General features: G+C 36.5%; 1 protein-coding gene across 1 annotated transcript in view; it reads right to left on the bottom strand.

Annotated features, from left to right (window-relative positions):
* The window catches only part of ARMC2 (armadillo repeat containing 2), a 69,029-nt gene that overhangs the window by 38,209 nt on the left and 16,766 nt on the right, over positions 1-14,054 (bottom strand). Inside the window, exons 7-10 of the mRNA XM_061366789.1 lie at positions 7,418-7,485; positions 4,038-4,130; positions 2,850-3,025; positions 1,407-1,509 (exon numbers count right to left, since the gene is read on the bottom strand). Coding sequence (XP_061222773.1) covers positions 1,407-1,509; positions 2,850-3,025; positions 4,038-4,130; positions 7,418-7,485 — 440 coding nt within the window. The remainder of the gene's footprint in view (positions 1-1,406; positions 1,510-2,849; positions 3,026-4,037; positions 4,131-7,417; positions 7,486-14,054) is intronic.

Here is a 14,054-nt window from a genome sequence, read left to right as displayed (position 1 = left end):
GGATAAGGTGGATCAAAAACGTAGACTGAATAAACAAATAAGAAAACTCCTGACAAAAGCATCTTTCCTTCACTAGTTTTAAAATTAAGGGAAAGATGAGCAAGTGAAAGAAAAGTGAGTAAAGATGGAAAGGAGATCAAAAAATCCAGTGCTTAAACAGACAGCCACTCAGCTCGTTCAGACTTTTGTATGATGCTCATCTCTACAAAACTGTAGTTCTCAGTATTCAAAGTCAGTTGAACAACCTGGGCTGTTCTCTTTTCTCCAAGTCCTTTCCTGTTGACCTTACTGCTGGAAAGGTTTATCTGGTCTCTAAGACCGTGAATACTCTCATCTATTTAAGCAGATACACACATATGCTTTAACTTATGCACATACTACAAAAAAAAAAGATTATTTGCAAAATCAAAGCCTACATTAATAAAACATAGTGAAGTTTTAATGAAAGGAATGACCAGCAACTGATACTGAGTATCATTCATAGACTGTCATTTTCCTGCTATTTGTAAGGTGCATGTGTATGATACAAATGCAGTTACAATAACAAAAGAGATCTTAAAGCTACTGCTGCCAATTCTCCAAAACCATCAGCGAAACATGCAGAGGCAGCTAAAAAGGCAATGATTGTTCTCAATACCCTTCCTGCTGATGGCTGACAACACAGACAGCATTATTTCACTTGTATAAAAATTGGTGCAGACACATTCTGACTTCTGTGGACAACTTTGTTCTGTACATCTCAAGAAGGATCTGCTGGAGTTGGAGAAGTTACAGAAAAGGGCTACTAAAACAACAAGAGAATGACACAATATTCTTTCAAAGAGACAGCTAAAAGGCTGAGATGCCCAAGTCTGAAAAGGAAAAGACAAAGATATGCTATATGAGTGCAGGTTACCAAACCATGAAGGTGGAAGGTCAGCTGACTGTAGAAACTCTTCTAAATCATGCAAAGCTACAAGCAGGGGCATAATGACAAGTAGATAGGTTTGAAACAGCAGACAGAGAACTTCTGAAACTTACTGCTCTGTGAGATTGCAGAGACAGAAGCAGAAAGTTCAAAAAGGAATAAGGCAAATTAATGAACAAGAGATCTATATACAGAAGCTCAGAAGGATTAGGCAAGGATGCCCCACCTAATATCCCTAACAGAAAATAGAACGTAACAATTCTAGATTCTGTGATAGTACAAGGGAAATGGATCAAAGAAAACACGTGGGCTTCTACACTCTCCCTAAACAGCATTCCCTGTCATCATCACTAGACACAGAATACTGACTAGATGGACTGTTAGTTTGACCTAGTAAGCAACTTTTAATGCATGACTAAGTTAACTCTGAGAACGTTTCTTGAAAGATCTGACTATTGCATTTCAACACCTAACTTATATACAGGAACAGAATACATACCCAACAAACCGTCATTTTGAATGATGTAATCATTTTCTTCATTCCTGCAAATTTTAAATGCAAGCTTGCAAACACGGAGAAGATTTTTTCCATCCACTTTCATCTGTAAAGAATGTAAAGCACATAAAAATCACAACCAAAATCTACATACAAAAATGTACCATAACATTTTACAAGTTCAGACACCACGGCAAACATGTATTCTCACAGAACTACTAAATTCCAGGCGAAACCCTGACAGCACACTCAGCCAAACTGTCAAGTTTGCAGAATTAAAGGACTCTGAAACCTAGCTAGTTTAAGCTCTCTCTAGCAAACTGTGCTGGCTGACTTTAAAATAACAGATGATATAAAACCTTTTAATGTATTCTCTGCAGTATATCAATAACTTGTGGATTTTTTTCTCTAATTCACTCTTACAAAGAAATTCTGCACATATTCACTGGTTTCGCATCTATGGACATGCATAAGGAACTCCAGTGCAACAACACATGTCATAATGAAAGTTGTTTTCAAACCTCAGAAAACACGGTGATCATTGAGAGGTCATGAAAAGGACAATTTTTTATCTTGTTAATGATTTTTAAAATATACCACAGAAAAATGTCTGTGACAGAACATTTTTTTTTAATAAGCACCACTTGACATCTATGTAGTATCTAAATTTATATCTTCTGATAAAAATAACATATATACCTCTTACAGGAAACACACACCCTCCCCCCAACACACACACATATTGTGCTAGCTAGTATCCTTTCACCAGGGACTGTCCATACATACTTAGAAGCTGAACCAATAGGTTCAAGAGTACCAATTAACTGAGAGTTTTAAGAGGAAATACTAGAGAAGAGAGATAATTATACCTACTTTCTAAAAGAACAATTTTGTCATGTTCAAATAAACATGTTCAATATGGTCAAGATGCTATTAAAAAACTAAGCTTCATCTCTGGAATTGTTCAAGGGCAGGCTGGATGTGGCACTGAGCAACCCGGTCTAGTGGAAGGTGTCCCTGCCCATCACAGCGCACTGGGACTAGGTGATCTTTAAGGTCCTTTCCACTCAAAACCATTCTATGATTCTATGACTCATTTTCATGTGTAATTTTTTTAATTACAGTTTTGTTTAAATCCCTGCATGCATATCCTGGCTTAGGACACTATCTCTTTTCCATGCCTAAGCAATATTCCTACTAATGTACACCAGTTATTCTATTTTATCTATATCCTTCCTCCCACAGATGCAATTTCTTTGCAAAAAATAGGCTCCAACAAGTGCTGATCTGGATGACTAGGAGCCTAGTATCTATGTGGCAAGAAATTGTGCTTAGGAAAGGATTAGTTTAGACACAGTTTAAAAGTATGAAGTGAAAATTAAATGGAAATTGTAGTTCATGATTTTGAAGTTCCTATTCTAACAAACAACACTTTAAAACACTTACAGACAGAATAATCTTTGCCAACTTCAGGCAAAGTGGGTCTGAATCAATGTCTACAAGTTTATATAATATCTTCAGAAGCATATTTCTTCTTTTAAATCTTTTTCCAAGCATATTTTCTTCATTCAGGGCTTGATACAGCTTGGTGCAAGCCAGACAAAGATTTTCTACATTGTCTTCTATTTGAAGGGAGTGGGAAGGGAGACAAAAATAAAAAAATAAGTATCAGTACAACCTTTTTCAGAACATCTCAATAGACAAAGAAACAGAAGAACAAAAGAAAGACTGGGTTGCACATCAACAAAAATAAGGCACCCAATGAATCTCTTAAAATGATGTGATTCTCAGAAACATTTTTTTTCTGCTCTTACAAAAAGAAAAAACTTGAGCCAAGCAATCGCAAAGACAAAATGATACCTAAACCTAAATTGAAACTCACCTTTAATGCTTAATAATCACACTGACTAAATATCTACCAGGAAACTGTTACTGAACATATTCTTTAAAGAGCTCCACCAAACATGTCATGTGAAAAAGCAGCAGTTAAGGAATATTTTTGTGCCTACATGCATAAACTGGTATGTGAAACCTTGCTGGGATTAAGAAAATGTGAATGTAATAATTCATTAGAACTATCCAATGAATAGTAGAGGTGCAAGATACATCTGAGTGGACTGTTTGGCTACTGATGAGAAAGTCATCTACCTCTTTACCAGAGACCCTCAAACACTATTTAAAACGTACAAACATAAAACCTGCAGTAAATTATTACAAATCTGCATCTCAACACCATGCAATCACATACATGCTTGCTTTACAGGAAAAAGAAAAAGTCTTGCCTATTTTTAAAATTCAAGAGATTTGGGGTGGGGTTTTTTTCTTTCTTTTCTTACAAGACAAGATCTTCTCTAAACCAGTAGTATATATATATTTCTTTTTATAGAATCACTGAATGGTTGAGGTTGGAAGGGACATCAGGAGGTCATCCAGTCCAACCCCCTGCTCAACCAGGGCCAACTAGAGAGAGGTGCCCAGGCCAATTTTACACTGCAAAGTCACAGAACATATGAAAGCATAAACAGCTACATAGTTCAACTACTGCTATTCTTTTGTGGTAAACGCAAATGAGCCCCATGTTTCCTACAGGAAATAGTACAGAAAATACACCTTTTCAACAACAGAGTTACCTACCTTTTTCCAGTTCTTGAAGAATTGGTAGAATCTTTAAATGCCAAAAGATTTCCTCCTGTTCTGATTCATTTATTCTCATTTCAACTTGTAAGCCTATAAAATACATTCAAAACAAAACCACATATTCAGCAAAGGTTTCACCTTCTACACAAACTAATAGCTACAAATACTTTACTCATCAGTCAGAAAAAAAGAAATAATCAAAAAATGTTACATTTTGTTATATTATAGGTTATTCTACCTCTTCAAGCTTTTGTTTTTATTTGCATTTTGTCAAAAACAAGTTTCTAACAAAACTAGATGGATAAATCTTGTGGTATGTAAAGCTCTACTGTAAAGCCAGATCTGGTTTTGTTTACTGACGTCATTTCATTTGATTGCTGAATTGGAAGGTAATGACTACTTTTCCATCAACATGTCCTACTACTTTTCAGCTCTGTGTCCACATGACAACTTATTCTGTGTTAGAAAACATCCATAGTACAGGCAATCCTCTGGGATAGTACGATTTTACCTAGTACACATGCACAATGTTACATTAAGCTTCATTAACTGAGACTCTGGTCAGTTAGAGAAAAAACAGTCTTGTTAGTTATTACATCCTGTTAAAATTCTAATCGCTTCATGCAATTAGTTTTGAGAACTTCTTAGCTAAATTCTGTAAAATGCATGTTTCCCTCCTAATCACTGGGAATTATTCCAACTTGCTGAACATGGTTTCCACATTCACATGGCACTGTGTGAAGTGGCAGAATTCTGGTCTTGCCCATTGGCCCACTACGGAACCAGAGTTTCTGTACAACTTGAGTTTTAAAGGATCTAACAAGTGCTTACAGGGTGTATGTAGGCATATTTTTGGAGTTCAGGATTAGGTTAAACTCCTTATCTTGCAGGCAACCAAAGTTGTTGTTATAAAGATGGGGTTTGTTTTTTTGTATGGTTTTTCTTTTAATAGGGAAGTAAGAGTCACACTAAATTAACATGAAGAAATCCATTAAGACTATAGTTAATATAGAATACATTAAGTGACAGATTTGTCAGAAGAAAGCGTCTCCTACTGTTCATTACTAGCTCTTGCATTTAAATGACAATGTAAATTCTTAATGTAATCATTAACATAAAAAATACTGTAGTGCATGAGAACACTGACATTCAGGTTTGCATCATGAGAACAGTCTCAGAACTTGAAAAAATTATTGCGTTATTTATTGGAATATGGAAACAATTAAAATCTTCTTATTTTAAAACTTGTTCTTAAATAAAAATAAATCAATCCAGACTGTATTAACTTAATCCTTATTAACTTTACCTGTCTACCTATATTTTACACAGAATTAATCTATCAATTGTATCTATTTCATCAGATTATACAAAAATGCTGCTGTTTCATAAGTAATAACTAGATAAGTATGTTATTATAATAGCTATAGATTACTGGTTTGTGCATATATACATATTAGTGTAAGTACATGTTATTAGGTAATATTACTTATTTTGCAGACCTTTTCCATTTTCTAGATTGAGAGTTAATAGTCTTATTTAGACCAATGAGTAGTTTAATTAATAAAACACTACACAGCATTTACAATGAAGTGAAAGTTCTGCTCTGGATAATATAAGAGCACAGCCGAAGTGAGAACACCAGAATAGTTTGCTCTGTTCCTTCCTGCCACAAAACCCACATATTGGCTCAATTATTTATTTTCTTTCCAATTTGTAGCTACCTCTCACACTGAAAGATAAGACTCACTTTCTAAGTACGCACATGCTTAACTTTATTAAGCAAGAAATAGAATAGCTCACGTATGCATTTGCAGATATGACCACACTCCTTACTAGAAAAAAAACCACAAAAACCAACCAACCAATCAACCAAAAAACAAACAAAGCCATTCAATTTTTAGTTCAGAACTAAAAGAACTGATTTTTTGTGCCACTGCTGCACTTGTCTCACATTCATCAGAAAAATACAGCAACCTAAAAGTTGTAACGGCTTTTGATGTAATTAGGAAAACAACCATAATCAGCTTTTACTAAAAAATATTAATCCTAGCAATAAGAATAATCAGAAAAAACATTATTATGAAAAAAGGCAACATTAAGAAATTGTAAACTTGCACATGGCTCAGTCCTGGGAGATTTTTAAGGTGCTGATGAAAAGTTACAGCACTAGCTGTACTTAAAACACTGCAGAAGCTGCCCTGAACTTTCTAATTGAGTGAATTACACCTCAACAGCAAAAATACTCAAGCAAAAGAATTCAGCACGTTGAAGTTCGTTGTCTCAGTGTTTCACAGGTCTTAACCACAGCTTTGCATTCTGGTCAAAAAAAAAAAGTCCCTAATCAGTCTACATTTATTGGTTGCTGTTTTTAGCATGTAAATAAAAGAGCCTTAGCAACACTGAGCCTTCAAAAGCTGTGCACTGCCTGACTTATCACGTTTAGCCTTTTCACGGAATACTGAGTGGCTAGGAATATATCTATATTAAACCAGTCTACCTCCTCTCTAAAATGTGAAAGTATAAACGTAAATCATATGAGAAAATAGAAATAATCTGAAAATGAACACTCCCCCAGGACGTGAGAAGAAATGATTGAGAATTCCTGCTGCTATCCCACTGTTTATTCTGGGATTAAAAATGAAGTATGCACAAACTAAGGAAGCTACATAATGTTATAAAAAAGGAACAATCCTAATAATACAAATTATATTTTCAACAGCACCAATAAAACAGCACAAATAAATTAAAAGACCTATAAAGAGAGAAAATACAGCCCCACAGAATACTAACTCCCATGACATGTAAATATTGTCAGCCTTCACCAGAATGATCCAGAATAATGCATCTTCTCAGTTCTAGAAAAATAGTAATAAAGCATAATAATAGCAGAGCAGAAACTTCAGCTTTCTGTAACAGACCCTCAAATAGGCACTTGCCATGTAGGAAATGTGCTAGCTATGAGGAAAAATTAATTAAAATCTGTTATGTAAAATCAGCAAAATGCATCCCTCCAGGGCAATGCAGAATCTGTATCTTCAAACAATATAGCCTGGCATGACTTCATTAGTTTCTGTGCAACTACGCCAGTTTACAAAAAGCAATGGGCAAACAAGGCGTTAACGGACTGGCAAATTCTTAAGCCTACATATGAGAAGAATAAGAGGGAAAAAAGCAACAGATTTTGAGTCAAGATCTCTTGAATACTGTTTCTCTTTTCCAATAATAGTAAAAAAACCACATACACCTAGAAAACCAAAAATATTGCTCAGTAAATACAGAAGAAAAAGATCTTCAAATCACAAAAAATATATTATTTCTATTTTACTGTAATCCACATATTTTTTTTTTACTGGAGATTGAAATGCCTTATGAAGTACCTGCTTCTCTTCCCTTCCAGCCTGTACTTGGCCGTGATGGACTCGTGCCTGCCTTTTTCTTCTGCTCACTAAAAGATACAGTAGAGACACACAATGTATATTAGAATACAATGCTCAAAATGCTTCTTCCTTCATATGCACTTAGTATGAGATCTGCATATTAGTAACTTATCGTAGAAGATTATAAGTTATTTTACTAAGTTAGTAGATTATCTACTCATTAAAAATGATAATAAATACAACTTCCTCCAGTATATATTACAGGAAGCTCCTCCAGAAATACTGACATATTTTCAACACAAGAGGTCACTATTATAGAACACAAAATCTAAAACATTTGCACTTGTACAATAAATCTGAAAGCTGAACTAAACTCAGAACAAATTTTCGGTTTATCATCAGTTTATTAAATGAATATAAATTCAAATAGCTTAAAACTTGCAAGCTCATCCATTCACAAGGACAGTGATTTCTTCTGATAGAATTAACGCTTTTGAAAGATATTATGAGAATAATTTGCAAAGAAACAAACACTTCAGCAACCTCTAGTGTAAATATTAGAATATCCAGGTTTGCCTGTGAACTACTGTTGAGTAGTGGTCACTAATTCTGTTAGCACAAGAAAAAGATATGTTGTCATTTCTTTGTAAATCAGCAGTGTGTAATTCTTGCTGGTTGGGCCAGAGGAAACTACCACATACATCTGGGATAAACCTATGCTATTTGCCAGGTATACACTCAAGCAGCACTGGCCTAAAGAAATACACCAGATAGAGACTCTGTTTGCTATTAAACAGGGATCTTCCCTCCTTTAATTTCTGTACTAAAGACAAAAGTCTTAATCTACCTTTTCTATTCTCAGTGTATGTTTAACCCTTTTTATTCTACTTATAGTTCATGTACCAGTAAAACCTAATCTCCTAAATTTCCTTCTAAAGGTAAGTTGTGTGCTAGCAGTGGGGTGGGGGTTCAGTTTTAGTATTTGTATTTTGTTGTTTTATTTTTTTTTTACCTGTTAATTTAGTTTCTATGAGGTTTAAAGCTAAACTGTTAAACAACAGTTAAACCAGTGGTTTGCTGGATTGGCGCCTAAATCCTGTCTGCCAGTCCAGACAGAAGATGTAAATCATCCTATCAACAGATGGAGACAGAATAAAAGACAAAGCTCTTATAAGATCACTTCCCTACAAAAGGGACCGGATAGCTCACTATGATCAGTCAAAAATTTCCCAAGCAATCACATTACAGAGGAACACTTGGTTCATGAACATCACTAAAGTGAATAATGTTTTCTTTTTACAACACGAGAATTTAAGCATCCCAAAATCCAAATGCTTACACAAACTACCTGGAGATTATTTCAGCTCATGCATGGCGATTTCTACCCTGCTGAGGAAGCAATGCTTAAAAAATAATAGTAAAGAAATAATAGACTGACATTTGTAAGAAATAGGATTTCTATAGCACACATTAAATACAGTTCAGCCTATTAATATAAATCAAAATTTGCTTCCATTTATGCAAATAACCTGTCCTACAAACTTCAGATGTTTAAGAAATTATTGTACGAGGTTCATCCATCCCTGAAATCAAGACTACAACCTGAAAGGACACTACATAAGAAAGAGAAAAACAAATTCAGTCACCTCATCCTAACCCAGATATATTACAAAATCAGATTATTCAAAATTTTACGTAGGCATGATGGTGCTATCTACCTATATGAATACAGATGCTTGAGTTTGCTTTCCTCAGAAAAAAAGAGCTTTGTAACTATATCCTGCCTGTGCCTCTTCCCACAAAATATAAATACGAATCTAAGAAATCTCAACAAAGCCAATCCTACAAGTTTTGCAGGAAACAAAAGTAGATGAATAGAAAAGACAGAAGCAAAGGATGCGGTAACCTGAACACTTATCAGAGAGAAACACCACACGCATGAGATGAAGGGCAAGACCATGACAAAGTCTGAACTGTGTAAAAAAGATATATGTTGGTTGGAACGTTTTCTCTCTTAAACACCAGCATCACCCAGTTTAGAGGCCTATGCAAGTAGGAAAGCAGATTGCTGGTATTTACAGAACTATCTGAACTTTTGGGAAGCATCCTCGTAAGTTAAACAGCTTAACTGGAACTCTCATTATTTTCAAAAATCAGAATATACTGAACACAACCAAAAATGAGAATGATTGGTGAGCAGGCTTATCTTTAGGAATTATGTACAATTTATGAGTTCTGTGAAGGTAATAAAATCCCTCTACGTATCTTTACCATGGTGTCAACTCCATTTTAGCTAAAGAGACTTTTGCTTCTTTGTTATCTTTTCACTTGTGTGCAAGGCTGAAACTTAAGCACCAATATCTTGTTAAGAACTATGTAGTTAAAATGTAATCAACCTACTCTAAAAAATAAGTTACCTACTATTGAAGGGAACTGGCTTGTCAAGAGAGTGGTTGCCTTGGAAACAAAGTCAATTGGCAGAAATCTGATCATCTGATAAGGGACTCATCACGAAATCAACAGACAGAGGCTCTGATGATTTACAGAGGAAGAACTTGGCAACTGGATCATCTCTATCCTTCTCATATAAGGGAGATCATAGTAGCCCCTGTGTGGAACACTGCTTTCCTTAATGGACACAGACCATGAGAACTTCCCAAAACAGGGTGAGCCAATGCTGCAGTAGAGTGCTGTGCTGGGTTGACACTAGTTGGACTACAGGTGCCCACCAAGCAACTCTATTACTGCCCTCCTCAGCAGGACAATGGGGAGAAAATAAGGGGGGGGAAACCTCATGGGTAAAGATAAAGGCAGTTTAATAAAGAAAAGGCTGCACATGGAAGTGAAGGGAAACAAAATATTTGTTCTCTACTTCCCATCAGAAGGCAATATCCAGCCACTTCCTGGGAATTAGGACTTCAGGTTGCTCTGGAAGACAAGTGATATAATAACAAATATCCCTACTCCTCCTGTCTCTCTCTTATTGCTTAAGACATAGTATGGTATGGAAAATCCCTTTAGTCAGTTTGGGTCAGCTGTCCTGCCTACATCCCCTGCCAAGATCTTGCCCTCCTCCCAACCTACTGGTGAGAGAGGAATGCTGGAGAGACAATCTTAATGCTGTGCCCATAACACTGGTGTGACACCAACACCCTTCTAGCTACCAATACAAAGTACAGCACTATGAAGGCTGCTATGTGGAAAATTAACTCCATTTCAGCAAGACCAAATACATTTGTTCAGTATTTTTCCCTGGTGAAAGAACATATAATTAAGTGAAAGCGGCACTCCTTCAGAAACTCTGTGTGTTTAGACCTTTACTTGTTTCTGCCATGAGCCTCATGTTAATAGCAAATCTGCAAACTCTCACCTTCAGTGGTATTCCAGAGAAAAATACAATTGCATTGCAGAGGCAAAGAGTTGGGCTATTTCTCTCCAAGAAGCTGCACACAACAGCAAGGTCTGATTCACAAACATCAGTGTAAGATCCCAAAAGAAGAACAGTGTTTGCGCTCTTCCCTCACAATGCAGAGCCTCCCTACCTCTTAACTTGTAAAGCAGAGTCTGGCAGTGGGCCTGAATTTTGGACCACAAAGCCTTACATACAGTTAGACCCTTCACATGGTCCTTGCTACGGTTTTGGGCCAAGAAAGGTAGTACTTTCCTTGACAAATGCTTGGGCACAGGGCACAGACAAGCAGAGAGAGGCAGGGACATTCCTACCTCTGTGTGGTAGGGAGGGGGTTAAAAACGCATTTGTTGTAACATAACCCATGACACAGCAGGTGGCCACCAAGCCAGAAACTAACTCCTTTGTTTAATTTTTATTAATTATTAGTACAGATGTAGCCCTGGTGCCCCATGGGTTATTTAGTTACCAGCTAAGAGGGACACAAAGCCTAATGCTAACAAGTTAATGCTTCTCTGCAGAACTGTCTCTAGCAAGCACTTTTGATCAGTGAGGTGGCAAAGCTTAACTAGGAAGAAAAGAGAACTCATGGTAGTTCTTGCAATACCCACATATTCTTACAACTTCGAGAAGCAAAATTAAAAAATATGGAAGTGGGAGAAGAACAGGGGAGCGCAGTTAATGGAGAAAGTGCAATAAAGGATGTAGAATATGGGGTTAGTTTTCAAAGAGAAGAGTAGGAGTAATGGGGAATGAGCAGATCAGGGCAGTAGGTATGGAAAAGTCCATAAGCCTCATAAAATCTACTTCTGCAAGTACCAAGATCTCACACGAATTTGCTTCTCCAGAGATTATGACCCTCTTGCACCCACATAAACCAAACGTGTGGACTCTCCATCAAAGCAGAGATAGGAACTAGGACTATCCTATGTAAACTGGAGCAGACTCTTAGAAGGGCAGAGTACTACTCACATGCAGACGGCACACAGCATGCCCTGAGTAAATACCATAGGAAGCCACAAACAGCAGAAAATAGCTGATGTCTGGAAATAGATTTCTTCCCCACTTTTAAATAGAAACTGAAAATTAATTACAAATTTTGTGATAAAAAAGATAATAAGGTGCTCTGCGTCTGTGTTAGCATTTATAGGCATCTTTTGTTGGCAATTTCTACATGACTAAAGCAACTTCTTTGGGGGGTGAGAAGGAGGTGGTTGAAGACATCAGAAGCACCAAACTGCTTTCCACTGACAGAAATAAAACAAATACTAGGCTTAATGTCCAAGGACTTCATGGAGGCTGACTAACAAAACCACCATTTTCTCTCAGTCACTTTCACACAAAATTTTCCAAATAGCAGTAAATCTCAAACAGCAACACTTAAACCAGAAAAGGTTAACTTGGAAGACAGTTGGAAAACCACACAACAGCTGCCTCCTGAAGGAGTCACCTACTTAAACTACAGTAATACTAAAATTTACATTTAGAAACTTTTTTTCAAATACAAAACAGAGCATGGTCTAATTAGTCCAAAAGCCTGTCTTCAGCTACCTCTTTTTACTGTATCAGAAGAAGACATAAGACTGGAAAGTACAGACACTCGCAGAAAAACCTCTGCAGAAGTTCCTCCCTGATAAGAAGCCTTAGTCTGTGTTGTCACCACGTGAAAGATCTCTTATCATCCATCTGCTCTCGATAAAATGTTGGCCTCATTGCTAACTTCTAGTAGCATTTTCTAAAGTAAAGTAGTATTTGGTTTGGGGTGGGATTCAGTCTATTTTTAAATAAATTTCTAAGGCATTTGAGTTTATTGTCTCTCAATTTCCTTTTATTTGTTTGACGCTCTTTTTCTAAGTCAGAAAACTGTAATTATGCGAATACAATTTCAGCACATTCATAACTGCAGAGCATTTTCTGTATCTATAGAACCACAATTCTAATCTCCTAAGTTACTTAATCATAAGCAAATCTAAGCCCCTAATAGTTTCATTGTTTGTCCTTAGAGCCCTTTTATTTTTCATCTTTATTTCGATAAGGCAAACAAAACCAATGACACTTTTACTAGCCATTTATATAACAAAAACATACAAAGGCTGTAACAGGTCATGCTGAAAGTCCACCTTACTCAGTGCCTTCTAGCAGCTTCTGAGATGCCCCCAGCAAATAGAGCATGCTGTTGGGCTGCCCTGCCTTCAGTTTTCTTTCAGTTTCTGCCTTCACATTTTTCACCTTGATTCATACCCCCACTCTACTTTCTTCTACTTTCCCCCCTATAGTCACTTCATTTCTCCCCAATGTATTTTTCTTCATTCCACCCCCTTTAGCCCCCACATGATTCCTTTCTTCTAGTTGATTTAAAACCCCAAAACGTGACTCAAATTTTTACAAGCTTTATTTTGGATCATTGATATATCAATGTTTTCAGGTCTTCAAGTGTCTAGGAGAGCCATTTCTAACTTCTCACAAGGCTCTAAAAACAGCCTAGACACTGCAGCATATAAAAGATGCAGACTGTTTATACATAAATACAAGCACCAAATATCTGATTTTACAAACATACGTTGTGTGCATTGGAAAGGCAGACATGATGTATCTACATCCAAAAAATCCGTAAGAGATTTATACCAATGCTAAGAAGATGCTGGGGGCCTGTCTCAGGCAAGCTGGATGTACCAAGGGACTACTAAGCACAAAGTTGTTCTTTCAGACTAGATCAGAGCTCAGTCCCCTGACTATGTATAATCACAAAACAGATATGTCATTCAGAAAAACTGTTCTTTGAGATGTTACTGACATGTATATTTATAGCGTGACTACATCTACACTGTAATCTGAGTTTATTTTTAATGGCAGCAGTATCCAGTATGGCATACCTTCTATTGATAAGAATCATTTAGCTATTTAAGCAGTTGTGTATTTTCCTTTCAATCAAAGAGTCCCAAATTCTGTATGGATTACAAAGGGAAAAGCTACAAGGAAAGTACTTATGAAAGTGGAAGTCTCAACCAGTAAGTCTCTAAAAGGAATATTAACAGGTAAACAGCTATTTTTAATTCTTTTGAGTGCCTGCCACAGGAGAAAAGGAAAAGCTCTTGCTACACAATGAATGAGGGTGTCATAATGCACCCTCCCTTCAGGTATTTATATTCATTGATGATGCCTTCCGAGCCTTTTCTTCTTCAAATTAAACAGCCCCAGCTCTCCCAGCCTTTCCTCATATGAAGGACT

Source organism: Neopsephotus bourkii, unplaced genomic scaffold, assembly GCF_033783945.1.
Source record: "Neopsephotus bourkii isolate Nb327-2 ecotype Australia unplaced genomic scaffold, CSIRO-AGI_Nbou_v1 NB_1358, whole genome shotgun sequence".
NCBI lineage: Eukaryota > Metazoa > Chordata > Aves > Psittaciformes > Psittacidae > Neopsephotus > Neopsephotus bourkii.
The sequence above is the reverse complement of the archived record's forward strand: the minus strand, read 5'-3'. Positions and strand labels throughout refer to the sequence as shown.